The following is a 24505-nucleotide window of genomic DNA, read 5'->3' on the forward strand; positions in this document are numbered from 1 at the left end:
GTGGGAAGTGAATTACAGGTCTGCCCCACACTTAGCGCATTTCCTTTATCGGAATATCTGCCTGAGACCCAGATTGCCACGAGGATAGAGATTGTGGATGTTGAAGGCCTTGGGGTAGGAAGCAAAGAGAACAACGGGTGAGCACAGAGCAGGCGGGTAGCCGACTGTTGTAGCTGTATTAAAGGGGAAGGTGTGACTGAGGGCAGTGGCAGTGTCCCAGAGTAAATTCATAGGGATTAGAGACCAGGTAGGGAGCAGAGAAGAGGGACTGTGACTGAGTCAGGCTCTGCAGTGTGGGTGACCTTGAGACATGCAGATACTGCTAGTGCTTATGAAGTGAAGCAGGTAAAACGAAAGACAGAGGCCAGGCTGGAGGCACGTGCCTTTAATCCCAGCACTTGGGAGGCAAAGGCAGATGAATCTTTGTGAGTTCAAGGCCAGCCTGGTCTACAAAGTGAGTTCCAGGATAGCCAGGGCTACACAGAGAAACTCTGTCTCAAAAAAAAGGAGGAGGGGGGATTTCCAATAGTGGCTGGAGAAATGGCTCAGCAGTTAAGAGCACTGGCTGTTCTTCCAGAGGACCCAGGTTCAATTTGTAGCACCCACATGGCAGCTCACAACTGTTTGTAGCTCCAATTCCAGGGGACCTGGCACCTTCACATACATACAGGCAAAATACATAAAATAAAAACAAGTAAATCTTTTAAAAAGTTAATAATAGTAATCATAGAGCAAGTATTGTGGGAGATTGGGGAAAAGTTGAGTTTAGAATATGGAGGTTTTATGGCACCCATAATACTGACAATTCTAGTTTATAGTTATGAAATGCCAGTTTGAGCTAAAGATTGAGACTTGAGGTGTGACTGCCATGGAGTGTGAAATGAAGGTCTTTGAAGTAATGTGACTTCCAAAGTGAGAAAGAGGAGGGCTCCTGAGAAATTCTTGGAATGTGAGATATTGGCTGTTAAAGGCAGGTAGAGAATTTCCTCATGAATTTCCTCAGCCGCCCAGTTGATTGTGTCCCTCTAGCTTGGAATCTAGTTGTTTCCTGAGTTAACAGTACCCATGGCTCAAAAAGTTATCTATTCTTTATTCCCCGAATTTTACTGTTAAACAGAAATCATCCATTACATATAACATTTCACTCAGGAAGTAGTACCCTTAGGAACTGGAAAGATGACTCAGCATTAAGAGTGCTTGTTCTTGCAGAGAACCCTAGCACCCACCTGGTAGCTTACAACAGTCTATACTCCAGCTCCAGGGGATCTAGTATCCTCTTCTGTGCTCCACGGGCACCAAGCATGCATGTGATGCACATACTAGGCAAACACAACATACAAATAAAATCTAAGACAAAAACCTTGTCTTAAAGCCTGAGGATCCTTATATCAGCTGGCTGTGAAAAACAAGGCTTAGGTCTATGACAGTGTGTAGAAAATGCTCACATGTCTTAGGTGCGTGGATAACTCCAGAGCTGCATGTGTTTATAAAGATGTTTAAAGCCAACATTGCTCCCTCCTGAGCCCTCTTCAAGCTGGACCGAAGTTCCGGATGGTCATGAGCGCAGCCTGCTTTGTTGGAAGAGCCATGCCACCTGTACTTGTGCTCTGATGCATGGGTGCTTCTGTTTCCAAAACCTCCGAGTTCTGCAGTTTTTAAGCAACTGAAGGATTTGTGATGATTTTAATACCAAAACCAAATTATTTGTACTCTTAAAGGCATATAGAGAATATACAGGCCTAAATTTTCTTTTCACTTTTGTTTTAGAATGTTGATATTCCTTACTGCTGTTTCAAGGGGCTTCATAGGACAGTCCTAAGTCTGATAGCATGGTTGCACCTGCTTAGTTAGGTGTTAGTATTCTGTGGCATTAGAAGCTTAGCTGCCAACCTCTTGGTGTAATCTAGTATCTTAATGTCTGTCACTGAACACTGAAAGTGCCGTCTGGTCTGCCGGATGGGTTATTTCCTCCCAGAAGTACAGGCGTGTTACAGTATCTACAGAACCTCTTACACAAAATGCCTCCACTCAAGATGTTTTCTGGCTTTTGTTGAGGAAATTCACAAACATTTTTATACTACTTACTTTGTGTTACTCATGTTTTAAAGACCTTTATCCATTTTTTACCATTTTACCCATTTTATCTGTTGCTGTAGTTAAACAGATATACATTTTCCTTGTTTAAAAAGGATTTTGAAGTAACTGATGATTTTATTAATACCCTGGGATATAAATTTTGACAAAAGTACCCTATGAGCTAATATTTTAATGTGCCTGTGACTCACATGTCAGCAGAATGTCTAGAGCAATGGTTCTCAACCTTCTTAATGCTGCAACCCTTTAATACAGTTCCTCATCTTGTGGTGACCTCCAACCCCCAAACCATGAGACTATTTTTGTTGCTACTTCGTAACTAATTTTGCTACTCTTAGGAATCAATGATGTAATTATCTGACATGCAGGATATCTGATATACAACCCCTGAAAAGAGTAGTTCAACAGCCCCCAAAAAGGGGTCACAACCCACAGATTGAGAACTGCTGCTCTAGACCTTCCAAGACTAAATAGATGGCCAGAACCCTCCCTAAGGTCTTTGCAAAGTCTTGGTATTCCTGTGGCCCTCAAGCTGTTCCATCCGCTGACTTCCTGCTCCCTCTGCTCAAGAAAAAGAAAGGCCTGTTGCTCTCCTAGTCTCATGCGGAGCAGCCTAGCCTTTGACCTTCAATCCTGAAAGACCTTTCCACTTACTCCCCAGTGGTTGTGCTGAGCTTTCCCCAGTGCTTCCTCCTGAGAGAAGCTGTACTATCTGCTGTTCAGCAGCAGACAGTGTGGACTCAGTAAAATCTAATGATGAATGTTGCTTTTAGTAACAACTTCTTCAGCTCAATGGTCTAAAAACTATTTAAACATTAAAAACTATTTAAATATTAAACTTGTAAGAAACTTATCTTGAAGAACTTTGATTAAAATGTAATTTTTATACTATATGCCATTATGTAGCTCTTTTGCCAAGTGGCACAGAGAAGATAGTGCCTATTTAACAGGATAGAATTTAAGCCTCAAATTGTTTTTCCGAGAAAAAGAATGCACCGTTTGCCGAATGTGACACTAGTTTGCTCATTTGAAGTCTATATTTAACATGGTTTCCCACCGCATTTCCTAGACTAAGCTATCATATGACTATCCCTAAATGACCTTTGACTACCAGATAGTACTGGATGGTTATGTTGCTAACCGTTCATGACAATGAGACGGAGGGGATGCAAGGAAGAAAGGCATGAGTCAAAGGATATATAAATAGCAGGCAAGTCTGTTTTAGTGTCCTCCTCCAACCTCTCCCACTCCTGGCACCTCTGCCTCCTGAGTGCCGGAATCACAGGCTTGTGCCACCACATCCGGTTCTTTTAGTGTTTTAATGTAACGCCTTTGTCCTTGGGTACTGTTACTCTGTGACATCAAGCGCCAAATGAAATTCCTGCTGAGATCTTAAAAGCATGGCTTCCTCGGCGTGCTTACTTGTGATATGTGATCCTTGTGGCCTTGTGATCTGTACAGACATGCCATGGCTTTGGTTCTAGAGCAGAAGGCAGGCAGGAAGAGCCTGGGTCAGAGTTGGCTGATCTTACAAATGAAGATTTTGTTTTGTTTTGTTTTTTAAGGAATTAAAAGAGAACAGCAATCTCACGCAGCAAACGATATGTGGCTTCTCGGAAACGTTCAGTACTGGACTCTATTGGAAATGTTTGCTGAGTCCTGTTACAGATCCTCTGAGTTCTAAAGTGAATTAATACCTGATAATTGTTTAGAAATCATCAACAGAAATAATTGATTGTATAATTAAATATTCTAAATACTGGCTATTCGTGAATACAGTGGCTCGGTGGCTCATGTGTTAACACGGAAAAAAGAGGGCTGGAGGATGACTCAAAGGTTAAGAGCACTGATTATTCTTCCAGGGGTCCTGAGTTCAATTCCCAGCAACCACATGGTGGCTCACAACCATCTGCAATGGGATCTGATGTCTTCTTCTGGTGTACATGAAGACACCTACAATATACTCAAATAAATAAAATAAATAAATCTTTTAAAAAAAAAGAAAAGAAAACATGGAAAGAAGATAAATATTTCTCTAACAGCTAAACACTGCATCTTATGAATGAAAAATCATGAGTAATTTTCTTTTGATTCTTTGTATGCTGTATTAGTCAGGGTTCTCTAGAGTTACAGAACTTATGGGTAGTCTCTGTGTAGTAAGGGAATCTGTTGGTGACTTACAGTCTGTAGTCCCAACTCCCCAGCAGTGGTCAGCAGCAGCTGTGAAAGGAAGTCCAAGGATCTAGCAGTGGCTCAGTCCCACAAGGCAGGCAGACGAAGAAGAGAGAGGATCTTCCCTCTTCCAATGTCCTCATGTAGGTCTCCAGCAGAAGGTGTGCCCCGGATTAAAGGTGTGAACCACCACTCCTGGATCTGGGACTTGTCTATCCCAGATGACCTTGAACTCAGAGATCTCCTCGCCTTAGTCTCCTGCCACTATGCCTCAAGATCAGGATTAACGATGAACCTTCCAATTCTGGATTCATCCCAAATATGGTCAAGTTGACAACCAGGAATAGCCATTGCATATGCTGTCTTCACTTACTGTATTTATAGTGAGAAACAAAAATGCGTACTCGGATATGTACATTATGTTTTCTTTTCGTGTTGGAAAGGTAAAACAACTGAGTAGAGATGCACAGTGCAGTTGGCTGATGTTGGCAGGTGAAATAGAGGACCACACTTTATCATGCATCGTGCTTAAGCTCTTTGCATGTTCGACCCTAAACCTGGCAAACACTGCACTAGAGCACTTCCTAGGCAACCAACCCTAAGAACGTCTGCCCTGCGGCTTTTCACTTGCTTTTCTCCATAGTTAACGTACCCTGCTGAAAAGCTGGTAGGTTACCGGAAACGTGATGGCTTTTTGAGAAATGCACCAGGAAGTGTGCCAAAATAGTGTTCTTGCAGGACTTGCTTGTGCTGCTGTGGTCAGGGCATCCGGTGCGTGTCGATGTGTCCGGGAACAAGCTTAGCCTTTAAGAATGGAAGGGATGTAACAATAACTATATGGCTGACTGCCAACAGAGCAGTGGGTTTAAACATTTCATAGGTTTTTAATACTTTGTTAACCCTACCCCGTCAAAGTTTCATTTTCCTCACATTAAAGGCAAACATTTCAATATATTTATACATGCTAAGTATGCAGATTAAATATGGAAAATATTTCACTTATATAAGTGCAATTGGTTGTTGCTTTATTCCTTAGCCTTTGATTCTGGCACATATTGCCCTACAGTGTGTCTCTAGCACATTTTACCTGCGCTTTGAAGAGTAGGCCCTTGCCTTCCTGTCATGAGCGGTGCTACAGGAAACAGTCTCCAGCCATGTCTCTTTATAGCTGACAGCACATTTCTTTGGAGTATATAATAAACCTAGGAGCCAGAGTTCTTGTTGTAAGGATGCAGGTCGCTCCTGGTAGTCTTTGAATGGCTACACCAGTCTGGATTCTGCAGTGAGCTTTTTATTGGAAAGAATTGTGTATAAGAAGTTCTTCTAGGGGTTGGGGATTTAGCTCAGTGGTAGAAGGCAGTCCCCAGCTCTGGAAAAAAAAAAAAAAGAGTTCTTTTAGAGCACCAGTTACAGAGCCATGTGCTTCTTAGAGCTCCTGCATTATGGCTAGTGGCAGCTCCAGAGACTGCATAGCGGCTGCTGGAAAGGGGTGTGCGTTAGAGAAGGGCTGTTACAGGGTACGTGGATAGACACTGCTCTGAGTTATGCATCTTCTATGCCCAGATGACCAGGTGCCAGGAATGGTTTGTTTCCGATTTATGTTTCTGCCTCTTGAGTGCTTAAGTTTACACTATATTTATGTAAAACATATGTGGGCCAGGAGATGGTAAAAGAACTTGATCCTCGAACCTCATGATCTGACTTTGATCCTCAGAACTCACAGTGAAAGGAAAGAACTAACTCTAACTATCCTTTGACTTCTACATGTTCACTGCATCTGTACCTGCGCACTATAACAATAACAATTTAACATATTAAATAGATAGTAGTTACTATGTATTAAATACTGTTACATATGTTTTACAAATATTAACTTATTTAATGCACATAACTGTCCCATAAGGGATAAATACTGTTCCTGTTTCTATATTGAGGTAGTTGAAGCACAGTGAGATTAAATTAACCAAATAAAATTATTTTTCAGTTCAATTCCTTACAAATTAAGAAATATGGAGACTAGTGAAAAGTCAGTGATGGTGAGCTGTGTAGTGTGGACTGTCTTGTCCCTCATTACAGCGACAGTGAGCTTGTCTCATGGTCCCACACAGATAAAGAGGGATTGCATTTAATGTTTCTCACTTTCAACTTTTGAGTCCAGTATGTGCATTCATTAACACGCTTGGCTTTTATGCTACTAAGAATTCATAGTATAAAACATACACTCCAAAGGTAATAGCAATCTCTGTTAAATGCAATATTTGGTATTCAGCACACCTGGAATTTGAATTTTCAAGATGGGTAAAATATATTTAAATATCCAGTAAAGACCACACTCTGCCTTTTGAAGAAAAGTTCATAATAGCCCTTTGCTTTTGGTTTTCCCCCAGTGGACATGAAAGTGACCATAGAGCCGCTTTTCTGTGAGTGAGCAGCCCATGTGCCTTGCCTGAAAAGCCTGCTTCATTGTTGCTTTAGACCTTTCAACTGTATTTAGGACAGAATCATGGAGTCATTCGAAGGTCTTGAAACACAGATACTTATCAGCAGTCTCCTATTTTCTTCCCTTTCCATTTGTTGAACAATAGTACCCATTGCCGCTTTGGTAGTTTGAGCTGGAGAGCTTCAAAACTACCAACGATGCACATGTCTTTGTTTAGGAGGTGCCAGGCCAGGCCTCTCCAAGTCTCTCCAGTGTGGGCCAGCAGCCAACCCCTTCCATGTTGCAGTGGGCAGGACAGGAAGTCTTGTCCTCGCCTTGTAGATTAACTTTCTTACAAATCCTCTCCTTAGGACTTGTAACTGGGGTTTTGAATGAAGTTGCATTGTAGAGTGCTTGATGGGCGCGTATGAAGGCCTGGGGACAACCCCAGCACTGAGGGAATAGGCACAGTGGCACGAATCTGTCATCCCACCATTCAAGAGGTGGAGGCAGGAGGACTAGAAATCAGGACCATCCTCAGCTGTAAAGGAAGATTAAAGCCAGCCTGAGCTACACAGGACCATGGTGCAAAAAGTATATAAATATTACAATTTCCCTTTGCCTTTTAAGCAGTGGCAATAACAGATTTGTGGATTCAAAGTAGGAATGGCATACAAAATTAAAATACCAGTCCACACATGTCACCACATAATAGAGATGGTTATGAAGGACAGTTCTGTGGAGTGTGAAGATAGAAGCCTCTGTCGGTAATGGTCAGAAGCCAGGGTGAAGAAACCTGGATGCTCTGAAGAGGTACGGGCAGGGGACCACTGCTAACAGCCACTGCCTCTTGGAGGGTAATTCAGGTCAAGCTTAGGGTGTAAGAGCGTAAAGGCTGTGTGCACAGTGGCTGGCAGCGGGCATCTGTGGGAACTTATCAAACTGCAGACAGCGCCCTGGGCTCAGGCCTCTCTTCTCTTCAGCTGAAGCTCTGGTGTGGACGCCTTCCTTGCCAGAGGTCACCTCCCTTCTGGTGGTGGAGATTGTGGCAGGGAGGAGTTACCTCAACAGATGTTGATGTTAGCAGACAAACAAGCCCAAAACATATCCTGGAGGAGGAGATGTTGGCCCCCCGAAGCCTGAACCGTAGTCATGGTTTGGGATGCTTACTTCATGGATTCAACAGCCTTTGGGGTCCAGCCTGTCTATAAGCAGAAGCTGCTTCCGTATACTTCATATTATGAAAACACTACTGGTCACTAAGTTGACAGTGGAAAACAGAGGAACACGGACAGATAGCTGCTAGAGCAGCCATGCTGGGTGAAATTGATCTTGTTTTTAAAAGCTTATCTGTGGTTCAGCTTGGTTTGCCGCTGCCTGAGGCGCTCTTGCAGGTTGGTGATTGGCAGTGCTCCCACTCTTACATAAACTTAGCAGCCATCCCGCATTTCTAATTAATCCCCAAAGTATTGTTTGTAAATAAAATGTTGCGCTATATCATCAATATGTTTCCTTAAATCTGCATTTGCTGTAATTCCAGGCTCCTTCCCATGAGGTGCATTTCCCTGAGTTTCTAGTCTTTTCCATGGGGCTGTTTTGTTCAAAGTATCCTGTTTTAAGGAAGTATCAACTTCCTGTTTAGGCACAGCTCTCATGTCTCCACTCTCACTGTTGGCTGTTGAGCTCCATGGCTGAGCTAACTCAGTGCTTAGCCATGGCGTGTCCTCCCTGCAGTGATCAGAACAGTGGTGTGTGTGGTTCACGCTGAGCCCCAGTCTTCCTGGAACAATCTAGTTGCTCTTTTTACCTGACGTTTTTCTAAATGAGCATGAATTACAGAGGTCTGTTTCTTGTTAAATGTGCCTTGCTTGACTTGGGAGCTTGTAGAGAAAAGCAGGTATCTCTAAAAAGATTCCATAGAAACCACCAGAGAAACCCGGTGACAGGGAGCACACAGAACTGTGCGCTACAGGAGGTGGTGAGGAGTCGCTGTTTGTGCTTGCCAGAGTTCAGTTTCTGAGAGCTGGGACTCTGGACTGTGCTTCCTGTTCCTTATACATCAAAGGGAAAAAATGACTGTCCCCAGACCAATTCACTGTCAGAAGACAGCTAGGAAGCATGACTTTTTTGTTGAGAGAAGATGCCAGTAAGCCGTGGATGGTAAGCCTTTCTGTTGTTCCGTTGTGGTGGGGGTGAAAATAATAGTAGCATAGACACATAGACACTGCAGCTGCTGTGGGACTGCCCCAGGGACCCTCGGAGGACGCTGCTCTCTTAACTCCCCTAATCCTCATGGCAAAGCCAGCGGAGTAGATCCTGTTATTAAGCCCATTTAACAGATGAAGAAACACGGTAAAGTAGTCGGTCCAGAATTCTCGGGCTGCGAGATGGCTCAGCTGGAAAGACACTTGCCCCTAAGCCTGACATCTGAGATCTACCCCTTGGGGACACATGAGGGAAGAGAGGACAGGTCATACCACAAGTAAGTATTGGCACAGGGATTCTCATTCTGAGGCCACTGTGGCCACGTGAACCACAACTATCAAGATCCAAGTTCTTGGAACCTGTGAATGTTACCTGAGGCAGAGGGGCTCTGCAGACAGGATCTTGAAAAGAAGTTTATCTTGGGTTATCCAGTTGGACCTTAAACATTGATTATAGTTCCTTATAAGGGAAAAAAAAAAAGCCAGTAGAGTGACAATAGAAGCAGAGGAGGAGGCTCCAGGATGCCATGCTGCTGGCTTTCAGGATAGCAGAAAAAGCCCAGAGCCAGCTGCAGCAGCTAGAAAGCCAGGGACTAAGCTTTTCACTGGAGCATGGTCTTGATGTCACCTTGGTGCCAGCCCGTGGAGCTGGTTCCTGCCTCTGACCTCCAGAACTGGAAGGTCATATGTTGATGTGGTTAAGCATTAAGTTAGAGCCTCAGGAAGCACTTCTGCAGTTGGCTGGCATGGTAAGGGCCTGTAAGACTTGCCATTGCGAGTCCATGGGGAATGAACTCTAGTGATTCTCCTCAGTGGCCAGCCTTAGGTCCTCTTGGTCCTGGTCTCTTTCAGATGGAAGATTACTCAGCAGATCTTCATATGTACCTGGTCTGTATGCAGGCGCACAGGAACGTCAGATACAGACACTCTTCCTCAGGCTTAGGGATTGAGGAAAGCTGAAGAGAGTGACTGTGTGAGTGCTGCCGTGTCTCAATTGCCAAATAGGGATTTTTATTTTGTATTTAGTCTTATTTGTTAATATCCCCATCTTGGCAAAGACATTAAAATAAAATGAAATTCAGAAGTGCTGAGTAATGAGTACAAGGTCAGAATCCCAGTCAATCCGAGTAAAATCCCAGCTCTAATATCAAGATACATGAACAGCGCTGCAGTCCCTGCTGCCGCTCTGAACCGCCCTCGCTAAGAAGATCAAGTTAAGTCGGGCGTGTTCTGCTGAGTTCCCAGGAGAAAAGGGCTGCACTGCGAAGTCATCCCTGACCTGGTGTGCCATGTGCAAGCTGGGCAGGTTCCCGGATCGCCCTGGAGGTCTGCATTCTTTCTGCATGACTCTGACCGTGGACTTAGTCCTGTGTTCAGTCCAGTTTTCTCTACTCTTGTATGTGAGTGCTGGGAACAAACCACCCACAAAACTCCAGAGCTATCTTAAGCATTAATCTCTACAACCCAGGTCTGCGACCCATGATCTAAACCTGTGTGTAAACTTGTTTTCTTAGGTGATATGTATACATAAAAAAGCAAACTGGCTCGTTGGCTGCTCTTCAAGGACCTGGGTTCAATCCCCAGCATGGTGGTTTGTAGCTGTCAGTAACTTAAGTTTCAGGGGATCCGACACCCTCTTTTGACTTTCTCAGAGACCAGGCATACACATGGTGCACAGACATGCATGCAGACAAAACACTCACTTACGGCCTTATTTTTTGTTTGTTTTGTTTTGTTTTTAACAAGAAGGAATAGAAAAAGAAAGAAGTGGAAACAGTGTGGTGGCTCACACCTGTAATTACAGGACATGGAATCAGAATGATGAGAAGTTCAAGGTCATCCTGACCACAGTGTAGAGTTCAGAGTAATACACGAAATAGCATCCTGAAAAGAGCTGGGGGAAGCATAAGGACAGCATGAGTCTGAGAATAAAGCAACTGGCATGTTACAGAGTGACAGCAGCCAGCCTCCAGGTGACAGAGTGTTCTCAGTGGTCTTGAGCAAGTCTCCATTTGAAGAACAAGCACAGTTCTGTTAAAGGATCTTGGTGGACCAGTTAGTGATCCTCCAGTTCTCCACATTTCCCTTTTCTCTTCACCACCCTCCACCCCCTCACAGGCAAGCTTGTAACTTACCACTCTCAAAAAGGCCTTTTTAGAAATTGAAAGTAACTTTAAAATACACTTACGGGTGTAGAGAGTAGAAGTCTGTTCCTTTAGTCTAATTACGAGTGTATAAATGTAAAAGGAAATCTAGCTTTCAGAAGTTGATCTTGGAAACCTTAGTTTTACATAATAGTATTTTGATGATTGAATTATTTTAATATTGATCAAGGGTTAGGAAGTTTTTGCTGTCAAGTATCAAATTGTGTGTGTGTGTATGTGTGTGTGTGTGTGAGATACCCTAATACCTTGCTAGCTATGTCTATACAGCCAATGGCACAATTACAGCAGTTTCTAAGCTATCTGGTAGTGTGACTGCAATCAGTGGACAGTATTCATTTGTACACACTGAAAATTCAATTATCTTGTTTTTACATTGTGTAGGGCTTTTTTCCCTTCTAGTCATTTAAAAATAAAAGCTATTCTTGCAAAGCAGGCTCCTCCCTGAGTTACCTTCTGTGCCCTGAGATTTGAACTCTATTTCAAGTCTATTTCTTAGCTCGCACACTGCAAAAACAGGTAACAGACCGAATGTGGATTCTGGAGTAGTTTGCTGGCCATGCCCCAGATGAGCTGCCCGATGACAAGGTCATTCTTACATTTGCATTGCCACTCTTATCTTCTAAAATACGTCACTAGATTCTTTGTGTATATGTTGTGTTCACTGGTGTGCAGGTTCCTGTGCCTGGGGAAGGGACAGAGGTTGTTCCTCAGAGCTGTTCACCTTGACACACCAGAAGAGGGCATCAGATCCCATTGCAGATGCTTGTGAGCCACCATGTGGGTGCTGGGAATTGAACTCAGGACCTTGGCAAGAACAATCAGTGCTCTTAATCACTGAGCCACCTCTCCAGCCCTGTGCCAGGCTTTCTAATGGCCCTCATCCTCAGACTTGCATAGCAGGCTCGTCACTGAGTTGCCTCCTGTGCCCTGAGATTCTAACTCTATTTCAAGTCCAGGGTCTGGGTATTTTTTAACTTTAAAAAAGATTGATTAAAAACACAACCTAGAAAAGTCACAGATGTTGACAGCATTATTACCATTTGATCTATGTTCCTAGATGTGATATACCCAGAGAGGGCGTCTTTCTTCCTACCGTCCAGTTTAGGAGGTGAATCTTTATTGGTTTCATTCAAATAAATGTGTATTCCCTTTGTGATAGTTGGTTTGGAAATCACAATTCTGAACAGCCAGACTACTGTGGGGAAAACAAATGTATACATTAGAGTGCCCTTAGAACTTGATCTTTAATGGCGAGACTCATGGTACCTAACAAATATTGTAAGCTTTGCCTAATGTTGCACTGGCTAATCCACATTACTGAATTGCAAACTTACTCCAGGAAAATAGTTGCACATGTAAAAGAAACGTTAAGCATTTTTTAAAATTATCAGAATTCAGTTATAGGAAGATTGAATTTTTGTTATGTGAGCATGAAATTATAAATTCTTTACAGGGAAAGGACTGTTGCTTCTTCTGTTCTTGGTTTTGGTTTTTATACAATGTTTTTAAAAGTAGTAGAATTGGACTGAAGGATGGCTCAGCAGTCAGGAGCGCTGGCTCCAGAGGATCCATGTTCAGTCCCAGCGCTTGCATGGCGGCTCGCAGCTGTCTGTAACTCCAGTTCCAGAGGGACAGATGCCCTCTTCCACAGGCAAACACTTTCATTCATTAAATAAAAATAAAATCTCAAAAGGAAAGGAGTCATAGAAATGGTCAGAAATGGAAACCCTGTGCCAATGACCACAGAAGTTTTTAAAGTTGCCAATTTGTGGAAATCTGAAAGTGTAGGTGTTTGGAAATTCTGGGCTGTATTCACTAAACTCCTCTCTGACTAGGTAATTTGTTTGCCAGCCTGGCTTGAGGTCTATCTGTAGAACCACATTGTCCCCCAAAAGGTCACTATTAATTTTTAAGCCTGTCAGACTTCCCCTTTGACTTCTCTGATTCTGTTGCTCACTTTGTCACTGAGACTTGCTTCCCTTGTGTTTCTAAGTATGTCTCTGTTCTTTCTTCTCTACTTCTTAGACAGAAGACATAACTTCATGAAGATGCACTAGCCCTAACAGAAGCAGCTATGACTGCTCAACAGATGTCTTTATGTGAAGCAAAGCTTCTAGTTAGCACGGAACGCCCTTCCTTCCACTCCCATCTCTCGCAGGGCCTTGAATTCATGGCTCTCCTGCCTCTCCCCGTTTAATGCTGAGATTATAGGTGTGCACCACCACATTCCACTCGTATGTGTGTTTCTGAAAAACACGTCAGTACTGTGTAGACATTCTTGTTTCTATGTCTGGGTGTGTTCCGTGAATGTCTACATTCTATACATTCTGTTGGTAGAACTGGTAAGTTGTAGTTCCTGTGCGACTAAAGCTTGGTAGGAATTGGGAAAGCCTTTCTAAAATCTTAGAGCAATTTACACTGTTATTGATAGAGCTTTGAAACAGCCTTTTTTCTAGGTGTTATCTATCCAATAATGAGTAAAGCTTAGCATTTGATGATCTAGCAGATAAAAGTATTTTATTTACATTTTGACTTATTTTGAGTGATGTTAAGTTTCTTTTTTAATCAATGGTTCTCCACCAGGGATAATTTTGCCCCTGGGGACATCTGGCAGTGTCTGGAGACACTTTGCCTGTTGTATCTGGGAGAAGGCCTAGAAAGGAGGTTCTGCTAGCACCTAGCCAGGACAGGGCAAGTGTTGCTAAGGTTCCTTCAGTGTGATCCACACAAATGACCCAAATGCCAGGAGTGGCCAGAGTTGAACAACTTACTCCATTCTGTCTCCCTATTGGTTATTATCTACAGTTCTCGGGTTATTACATTATTTGCTTTTGGTTTGTCGTGTACGTGGTTCCCCGTCACAGTTTGCCTTCAAGTAGTGTTTTCCTGTTCCACATATAGTATAAAGACCTGACAAGCATGTGCCTCTATGTCCCTCCAGGCCTGTGCTGCCCTGCATTTCCCTCTCTATGACAGGTCAGTGTTATAAAGAGCTGATTGTCTATAAAAATGTGTGGCCATATTGAAATGTAACATGTACCAGTGTCATGCTTCAGCTGTGTGACTGGACTACATTTGGCATTGCATTCATGCACATTTGAAGTCATCACTGGGCCGACATGCGTCATTCCCCAAACTCTTCTGTGCCTAAGTCCTCCCCTAACCCAGCCACCATTTATCTGCTTTTTGGCACTGTAGATGTGGTGGTGGTGGTGGTGGTGGTGGTCTTTTTCCTAGAATTCTTATAAAAATGCAATCATAAACCATGAGCTGATTTTTTTCTTTTCTTTTGTCTTTTTTTTTCCCCAACCTAATTGCATTGAGGTTTACTCATGTTGTTGTGTATAGCTTAGAAAAACATTTTTAATAACAGGCATGCTGTTAGCGTCCTGTTATTAAAGAGCATGCTGAATTCTAACCGCCCGCTCTGCTCCTTGTTTTAGGCCATGACTGTCCAGGGGTGGTAACCACATGAGAGCACTTACTGCTGCAGATGTCACCTGACTCTTCACAGAGAATCTGTCCTAAAGAAAATATCTATATGACCACTTCCATTTCTTTACTAAATGGCTTAATGGATTTCCTTTACTCCGATTCATACGAAAGCTGCCCCTTTCAACCAAAGCAAGAAAGGATTCTGCATGAGTCAGTCCCAGAATGCCATTTTCAAGTCACAAACAGGTGAAGAAAACCTCATGAGTAGCAACCATAGAGACTCGGAGAGCATCACTGGTGAGTTCACGTTGATAATGTTGAAGTGCTGTTTCCTACAGGACAAAGTGCAAATTCCTCAGTCTGACCTGTGTGACCTGCTGTGATGAAACCCCAGCCTCCCTCTGCAACCTGGTGGCCCTGAGACAGACTGACTTAAGTCAGTTCACGCACATTAGCCATCTGCCTTCTATGCAGTTCTTTGTCTGTGCCTGACTCCCATATATCCATTGAACCCCTGTGAGCAGGATCGTTAGCTCAACTTACCTATGTTTATGTACCTGGCACACTAGAGTCCCTTATGTACACTAAGTTGTAGGCACTTGATATTATATCTGCAAAAGTAAATAATTAAAAAAAAAAAAAAGAGCATAAGAGAACTTGCTTTGCCATCATGAGGACCAGAGTAACAAACTGGTGGGTATCCTAGCGCCAGATTTCGGTGCAGGGTGGCAGCAACAGACAATCTCTGAGGCTTGCTCTGTTTCTAGCTCAGCTAAAAAACACAAGCCCCAAATTCAGGGAGAGCCCCTGTGTCAAAGGAACAGGAGGTTAGCGATAACAAAGGGTGTCCAGTGTCCTCTTCTGTCTCCACATGTTCATCACATACACATACTTATTTACTTAGCGGTTTTTGTCTGTGTCTATGTGAGTATATGAACATAGACATGTAGAACTAGAGTTTTAAAAAGGTTACTCATTGTCAGAGTCCGGATGTGCAGGGCCGGACGTGCCTGAGGGAGAGCCAGAGATAGGACTTGCCAAACCAGCTATCAGCCCCAAGGACATTGATCATCTGTAGCCACCCCCTCCCCTTCCTTCACCCCCCTGAGTGAGATGAGCCACCCTACCTGCCGAGCTGCTAGAGAGCACGTACTCCTTGCTGATGTAATTTCGCGCCAAAAGTAACTGTGCACCATTTGAATTGACCAATCATGTGTAACCGCGCGAATGCCCCTAACCTCCCCTATATAAACCTCCGAGTTTGGAGGCTCGGGGTCGATTCCTCTGTCTCCTGTGTGAGATATGTGTCGACCCGGGATCCCGCTAAGACCCGGGATCTCATTAATAAAGCTACCTCTTGCTGTTACATCAAGACGGCTACTCGTGATTCCTGGGGGCACCCCACCCCGAGATCAGAGCGAGAGACGCGGTTCCCCGTTTAGGGGTTCGCTCTTTCATTTGGGGGCTTGTCCGGGATACGCTCTTTCAGACACAGACAAAAACAGATAAGTAAATAAATTCTTTTTACAAACTCATAATACTCAGAAGTATTTTTCGTGAAGTTTTTATTTTAAAACTCAGTAAATGGAGACTGGGGGTGGTTCAGTGAGAAAGGAAATAGTTAATCACACCTCACAGCGCAAGTTCAAGCCCCAGATTCTACAACAAAGCTGGGGCAGCAGCACTTCTGTAATAACCAGCACTCCTGTGGGGAGTGGGAGCGAGGCATGCCTCCCAGGGCATCAGTGCTGCCCTCCTGACTGCAGTGCTGCAGGAGCAAGGACAGAGGGCAAGAACAACTCCTGAAAGCTGTCCTCTGAGCTCCACATGTGTGTTGTGGCACACATGTGCCTGCACGGACACTGTAACATATCACTGTCGTCAGCATATTAATAACCAGTAGCTCACAAAGCCTGACTTGGGTAGCCTTTTCTAGACTATCTCATCTATTAGATGTACATTTGCTAAAGATATATTAATATATTGAATGTATTTATATATTTCTCCAGAACCAGTTGTTATAAAACACGGTGTTATTAAACAGTCAGTGCATAGTCCTGCTTTTCTAAACTTTTACGTCTAGAACTTTCTGAACTCTCATAAAACCCAGGTAAAACCAAGGCTGTCTTTTGAAATCCAGCTTTATTATCCTATGTTTACTGAGGTATGAAAATGGTGCTCATGTTAGGCTTGAGTCTTAACAAATACGGAACCAGTGTAGGCAAGGTCTGTAATAGTGTAGCGTCCTGTCACCTTCTCTTGCATCCAGATCTGCAACCCTCACTTCCAGCTGCAGCAGCCTGGCCTGCTCAGCTCCTCCACAGTGAAATCAGCATGCACTGGAATTTCAGGTGAGTTGAGTTTGTCCTTTTGTGGCAAGGAGCTTTTTGAGATTTTTCTATTGATTGATGTCAGTCGTAGAAAGAAGCTTGCCAAGGTGCTAAACCTTCATTTTCCAAAGGAGCAAGGGGTTCAGCCTTCTTGAAAAAGACTGACACCCAGCTAGCTCACTCCAGTTACTTTACTCAAACATTACACAAGGTTAACTGGAGCTGGGGAAGGTTCCAGCTATCAAAGTTACCTTGCCCTTGCTTCCCCTGAGAGCAGACAGCCCGTACAGATCTCAGTTGATGGCTAGCCATAATCAAAGTAAGAACTCCAGGTTTGCCAGGAGTACTTAGGACCAAGGTCGGTGCGGCTGCTGCATGTTCTCATGTAGCACCAAGTATAGATTCTCTAGAAAGACAACATTTCTTCAAGGTCCAAACAGTCTCAAAACAACTTCTCAGCCTCTACTGATTAACCTAACTAAACATATCTACTGATTGACCCCAACGTAGCAAAGGCTTTGCCGAAGCATTTCACTCAAAGCCAGACTTAAAGGCTGTACTGTACACATCAGTACATTTTTTCTTCTCTTCCTCCTCCCTCTCTTCCTCTTCTTCCTCTTCTTCCTCCCCCTCCTCTTCCTCTTTCTCCTCTTCTTCCTCTTCCTCTCCTTCCTCCTCCTCCTCCTCCTCTTCCTTTTCTTCGTTTTTTCTTTCTTTGGTTTTTCCAGATAGTGCTTCTCTACGTACCCCTTGAACTCACAGAGATCCACCTGTCTCAGCTTCCTAAGTGCTGGGATTAAAAGCATGTACCACCATACGCACAAGGTTTTTTTTAATTTGTGCTTTTAAATTTATTTTTTAACTTCGTTTGCTGTTACAGCAAAAAAGCAGTCATAGACTAACCATGAAAGAATGAGTATATTTGTGTTCTGATCAAACTGGTCTTTAAGACCAGCAAAGCTGCAGGTTCTGCCCTGCTGACTGCTGCCTCACACCATGAGCACTTGGTAAGGTCAGTCCATTGCTTTGAACCATTCCTGTAATCATGCTGGAGATCTTTGGGGGCTTTGATTTCATTGATGACTAATGACATGGAGTGTGCTTTCATGTGTAGTTATTAACCATTTATAGATTCATGGTATCTATGCAAAACTCACATGACTAAATTTTTAGATGTTGAATTATGTGATCTTCATATATTCTGTATAAGTGATTTTCCTTAGTTTAATTTTGTGTTGAGAAATCATCTGGTGATAAAGATCTTTTTTCAGGACTATGTTTCATCTTTTTTATATGGGTTCATACTTTAGTATTCTTTATTCTAGAATTAGTTTAATTGACTCACATATTCAGTGAAGTTTGTGTGTGTGTGTGTGTGTGTGTGTGTGTGTGTGTGTGTGTGTTATTCGGGAGTCACAGGATGACAGTGTAGAAGATGATTTGAGTGTGTTCAGGGCAGCCCTGAAGTCATATTTAAGAAAACCAAAAAGTATCCCTGAACCTAAGGGGAGGCAGTGCCTGGAAGGGAGTGAGTGTGAGGAGGAGTCAGTGCTGTTGGTTTGCTTGGGATCTTCTTTGCCAAGGTGTCCTGGAGCACGTGGTCTGCGTGTATGTGTAGTCAGTGTCTCTTCAGGGAGTACCGGGATTGCAGTCTGTAACGTGTGTGCAGTGAGCAGCATTACATAGTCACTTGGAGTTTGCAGTACTAAGCTGTGAGTATTCTCAGGCCTCTGTAATAGCTCTGCCCGGGCTTGAGGCTCCCTTAGCTTAAGGCCTAAGTGGACCACATCCCCTCTGTGGTTATGAAACCACTGCTTATCTTCTGGCTGAATGGAGATGTGTGGTAGTGCTGGCCTTGGTATTGAACTTTTTAAATTGTCCTTTGTAAGTTCAGGCCAACTGATAGAAATGTGATTTTTCACGGTTTGTGTTCTTAAACTGTGGTTCTTTGCCAGTTAGAGCATGTTTCCTTATACTAGCCACAGAGTGCTGCGGGGTCTCTGGCATGTAGGAGGGTGGAGTGCCATTCTCTACTTCCTCTATTTTAAGCCCTAGTATTTTAATTGTGCTAAAAGAGGTAACTCTTTTTTATAAACACTACATTTGGGAGGTGGTAAATGCTTGGTAATCCTGTAACCATGAAGCCAGGAACTGGCACGAAGGAAGCTCCAACTGTGTTCAGAGCCAGCGTGGGAGAGGCTGGTGACATCAGGGGCACTCAGTGGGCATCTGCTATGTGGCAAGTACAACCCTGGGTGTAATAGATGATGCTCTTCATTCTGCAGATGTGTGGGGAATGGAGCTCAGGAGAGATGGGTCGTGTGCCTAAGACCCCATCACTGATGCTTGGGGGAGTCAGACTTAGAAACTAAATTTGATGCCAAAGCCCATGTACTTTCTAATATTGAGACTGAAAAACAGGACAGTGGGCAGCACCTGAAGAACTTGGACTCTGGATAGAAGTATGTATGGTATGTCAGAACAATGTGTGAGAATTTGTGTGCGAGCCTTCCAGCTTCAATTCCTGTGATCAGAATGATCTGCACAGGCATTTGCAGAGGCCTATCCCAGGTGACCTTAGAGTCTCCAGGTTGACGATAGCACCAGTCACTACCAGGTCTACAGAGCCAGCAGTAAAACAGTAGTAAAGAGAGCTAAGCCAGGGCAGCAGCTCAGTGGCAAAGCTCTTGTCACACACTGTGCATGAGGACCTTGAAAGAGGAGATGAGAGGTGGAGAGAGGAAAGTCCCCAGAGCCCGTGGGCTATCCAGCCTGGCACACCTACGTAGTGGAGAAAACAAACCCCGACTCAAACAGGGTAGAAGGTGAGGACCAACACCCCGTGCTGTTCTCTGACCTCCATATACACAGCAACACACACACACACACACACACACACACACACACACACGCACACGAGAATAATACTGTTTTAAAGAGAAAGGTAACATTTTGGTGGTGTCTCCACTGGAGCCAGGCACCATCTCAAAATACAGCGTTTTTCATGGATTGTCATTTTGTTCTCACAGCCACCATAGAGGTCAGGTACCTCCAGTTACCTCCTCAGTTTGACAGATAGAGGAGCAGAGGCCAGAAGTCAGATGGCCTCCTCAGGGGCACATAGGATGTGCAGAGCCTGGACGTACAGGAGCTGACTTATAGGTCGGGGGTCTTTCCTTTGTATCACACCAAATGCCAGGGCTCAAATTTCATATTTCTTCTTACGAACTGTCTTAGTTAGGTTCTTATTGTTGTGAACAGACACCATGACCAATGTAAGTTTATAAAGGACAGCATTGAATTGGGGCTGGCTTACAGGTTCAGAGGTTCAGTCCATTATCATCAAGGTGGGAGCATGGCAGCATCACAGCATCCAGGCAGGCATGGTTCAGGAGGAGCTGAGTTCTACATCTTCACCTGAAGGAAGCCAGGAGCAGACTGAGCATCCTCAGACAGCTAGGAGGAGGGTCTCCAAGCCCACCCCACAGTGACACACTTCCTCCAACAAGGCCACACCTTCTAATAGTGCCACGCCCTGGGCCAAGCATATGCAAACCATCCCATTCCACTCTGGCCTCCATAGACTTGTTCAAACACATGAGTCTATGGAGGCCATACCTAAACATAGCATAATAAAAAAGTGCATTTAGTCCAGCTTCCAAAGTCCCCACAGTCCATAGCAATCTCAACAGTGTTAAAGTCCAAAGTTCAGAGTCTCTTCTGAGATCCATCAATCACTAAACTGTAATCCCCAAATTAAGACAGGCAACCAGCTGGGCAAACTCCAAACTCTGCATCTCCGTGGATGATGTCAAAGTGGTCTTCAGATCTTCAACTCCTTTTTCTCCTTGTTGACTGCAACAAACTTCTTTCTCCTGAGCTGGTTCCACTGCCTGTTAGCAGCTTTCCTCAGCAGATACCCCCTGGCTCTGTCATCTCTAATAAAACCCTAACTAAGACAGAAGTTGGTACTGGGAGTAGGGTATTGCCGTGATAGCCCTGATCATGCTTTTGTTTGGAAGAATGTGGATTTTGGGACTTTGGATTTGGAAAGCAGTGGAATGCTTTAAATGGGGCTTAATGGGCTATCTTAGTAGGAATGCGGAAGTCTTTGTTACTGTGAGTAATTTGAACTGATCGGACCTGACCCAAGATGGTTCAGTGAAGAATTTCAGGATGTGGCCTAGAGACTGTTTTTGTGATATTTTGGAGGGAAATGTGGCTACTTTTTGCCGTTGTCCAAAGAGTCTGCCTGAGGTTAAGGTGAAGATAGATTATGCAAAAACATGCTTATATTCACTAAGCAATGTATTTTAGACAGCGTATAATTTAAACTATGAATATTTTTACTTTACGAGTTCTCTTTTCAAAGCAATCCAGAAAGTAGACTGAGATACTAGAATATATTAATAAAAATCGAGAGAAATGATCTTGTCCAACATTCCTCTGGTTGCCTACTTTTTAATTTCACTGCATCTTGATAAATGGAGCATACTAGACTCACTAGCAGGGACTCTCCTTCCTAGATGTCTGCTCCAATGAGGATCTCCCTGAGGTCGAGCTGGTCAACTTGCTGGAAGAGCAGCTGCCACAGTATAAGCTAAGAGTGGACTCTCTCTTTCTCTACGAAAACCAAGACTGGTCCCAGTCATCACACCAGCAGCAGGATGCATCTGAGACCCTCTCTCCAGTCCTGGCTGAGGAGACCTTCCGCTACATGAGTGAGTTTGGTTGGTTGGTTGGTTGGTTGGTTGGTTGGTTGGTTGGTTGATTTGTAGCCTGTCCGGAGGGTGAGGGGTATTGAGCATTGCCTTTTGAAACAGTTAGCATTTAGTAGCCATTATTCAGTACTTGCCTGCTTTAACTCAGCCTGAGCTGACAGGACAGAGCTGTTGCCATGCGCATGACTGAGAAAGAATGATTGCACACAGTTCACATTTACCCTGCCTTTGTCTTTTACTAGACATTTTCCTCAGATGAGAGAAGAGAAATGTTTAAAAAGTAGTACAATTATATTTAATTATTATTTTTTAATTATTTATGTTGTCTGCCAACATTTATTATCCTAGTACTTTGGTGTCTAGTGTTAGTGTTTTTGGTTCCTATATTTCCTTATTACTAGGATTACAGGCATGCTTCTAAATACTTTTCATCATGCCAAGGAGAACACGCATGAGCTACCCAGTGACCCACAGAGAATGAGAGACCGAGCCAAGTTTGTCTCAAATATAGAGCCCTATTTCCATTTTATTGTAGTTTGATTTCCTTTTTGGACTTTTTTTAAACGTTTCACTACTTATTCAGTGTAAACATGTAGTGAACAGAGAAGCTGTTAGAATATGTCACAAAGCCTCTGAGCTCAGTGTTGGTGAGCTCGTGAACTTCCTGTCATCCATTTATGTAGGACATTACATCAAATTTACACATTACCCAGTGAGCACTTTAGCTTTTTTTTATTACATTTTATTTATTTATAGTAGGGAGGGGTGCTATCATCTATGTGTGGAGGAGATCGGAGGCAACTTATGAGGTTCGTTCCCTCCTTTCACCAGGTGAGCTCCAGGAACCAAACTCAGGTCATCAGACTCAGCAGCAAGGACTGTGGCCAGCTCAGCCGCCTTTTAATGACAGGCTGTTCGAGAGTGGCATTTCTTCTTCTTTTAATGGTCATTTTCAGTAATTATTAACCTGCTTTGAAACCCAAGCAGTTTCTTAGAACTAAAACTCTCTCTCTGTCTCTCTGTCTCTCTGTCTCTCTGTCTCTGTGTGTGTGTGTGCGTGTGTGTGTGTGCGCGTGCCAGAGAGACAGAGAGTAAGTTGGTGTAAATATTGTTTAAACTTGAATTGAAATATCAAGAAGGCCAAATAAGAGTATATTTCTGCCCTTAATATTTAAAATAGCTGAGGTAAGGTAAATCAAGGCATTCAAGATTGTCTTTTCTATTTAAAATTATTTTAGCTTTTCACACAAGTAATGATTTGTGTTAATTCTACCCCGGCTGTCACCCTCTTCAACTCCTGTACCCGTCAAGTTCATGACCCTTTTTTTTTTTTTTTTTTTTTTTTTGGGGCTGGGGACCTAACCCAGGACCTTGCGCTTCCTAGGCAAGCGGCTCTACCACTGAGCCAAATCCCCAACCCCTAGTTCATGACCTCTTATTCTATAATTTTTGTTCTATTTATTTAAGCACATAAATACATATACGTGTGTATCTATCATACTGGGTCCATTTGGTGTTGCTCTTTTTGTTGTTTTCTGGAGTTTTTTCTCAGGAAAACTATGGTGTGTTACCATTTCTCTATGTTTCTTAAGTTTTAAATGTGTGAGGACTTTGTAATTGAATTCTGTGATAGCAGCATAACCCCTCAGTAACCTTAATTAGTTAGAGTATAAAGTCGGTAACTTAATCCCTCTCCTCAGCTCACACCCTCAAAGGTGAGTGGACCAGACTTACCTCCCTCGGGGCAGAAGCAGTTGGCCGAGACCACCTGGCGACCATTGCTACTTTCTCAGTTCATTGCATCGTTTGGAACATTGATGCATCTGGGGTTATGTGCACAAACACCTGTTCTTTTACTGTTTTCATGTATATTTTCATTCTCCTCAATTCTCTTCTATAAACACTCGGTTTTTGGGGATACTTTGGACTTTTATGAGTGATATGGATTTTCTGATGTTTTTAAAGCTTATAAATAGTTGTTTTTACTGTCTTAGTTCTAGGCACAGACAGAGTAGAGCAGATGACCAAAACCTACAATGACATTGACATGGTCACGCATCTCCTGGCAGAGGTAGGCATGTATCTTTCTCTCTCTGGTGTGAAACCTAAAGCTTGAGAGTCGGGTCGTTTGGAACGGGCTGGGTTTGCACAGATGAAACACGATGGTTAGCCGCTCTCTGGCCTGTTTTGCTTTGGTTTTAATAAGAGATGCGCCAGCTGGCATCCTGAGTAGAAGGGCTCCTGACGCTCATGATTTTGAAGTGGGTGGATGGCATGTATAGTGCTGTCTGACCTCCCTGTCTTAGGAAAAAGTGATTGTTTAAAAAGCCTTTATTTTTAACTATGGGGGTCAGTGCTCTTGAGTGCAGTGCCCGGAGCACAGAAGACACCAGTCCCTGGAAGCTGCAGTTTTACGTGGTTGTGGGCTGCCTCTATAAGGGTTTGGAACTGGGGTTTGCCTTGCTCCACAAGGGCAATACAAACCCAAAATCACTGGGCCATATTTCCAGCCCCCAAAAGTCACTTTTAAGTTGTCCTGCTGGTACTCATTCTAAGCCCAGCGCCCATTGAGAACGCTATGTGTTCCACCCTCAGTCTGGGGCACCTCCTTTTTTAAGGGTTTTGGGGTTTTTATGTGTATGCATTTTTTTGTTTTTTTTTTTGTTTGTGTGTGTGCAGTACCTGCAGATGTCAGAGGACAGTGCCAGATCATCTAAAACTGGTTTGTAGCCACCGTGGGTGCTGGGAACCAAATCTGGGTCCTCTATAAGAACAACCAGTGCTCTTAACTGCTGGGCGTTTCTCCAGCCCCATTAGAAGTTTTAACATATATAGCGTATCTTTTCCACTTGGCATCCAGCAGTGTTGTCTCGGATAGCTTAGTTTCAGTTGATCTTATGGAAGAATTCCTCTGGCATACATGTCTGTCCTCAGAATGCTTTCCATATATGCCACTTAGCTTAGG

General features: G+C 43.5%; 1 protein-coding gene across 3 annotated transcripts in view; it reads left to right on the forward strand.

The window, feature by feature from the left end:
* Positions 1-24505, forward strand: part of Trak2 (trafficking kinesin protein 2) — a 59802-nt gene that overhangs the window by 12682 nt on the left and 22615 nt on the right. For all 3 annotated transcript variants that reach the window (XM_032901157.1, XM_032901156.1, XM_032901158.1), the window contains exons 2-4: positions 14498-14786; positions 21346-21540; positions 23535-23611. In XM_032901157.1, coding sequence (XP_032757048.1) covers positions 14696-14786; positions 21346-21540; positions 23535-23611 — 363 coding nt within the window. In that variant the 5' untranslated portion in view covers positions 14498-14695. The remainder of the gene's footprint in view (positions 1-14497; positions 14787-21345; positions 21541-23534; positions 23612-24505) is intronic.

This window comes from Rattus rattus, chromosome 4 (genome assembly GCF_011064425.1).
Source record: "Rattus rattus isolate New Zealand chromosome 4, Rrattus_CSIRO_v1, whole genome shotgun sequence".
NCBI classification, from domain to species: Eukaryota; Metazoa; Chordata; class Mammalia; order Rodentia; family Muridae; genus Rattus; species Rattus rattus.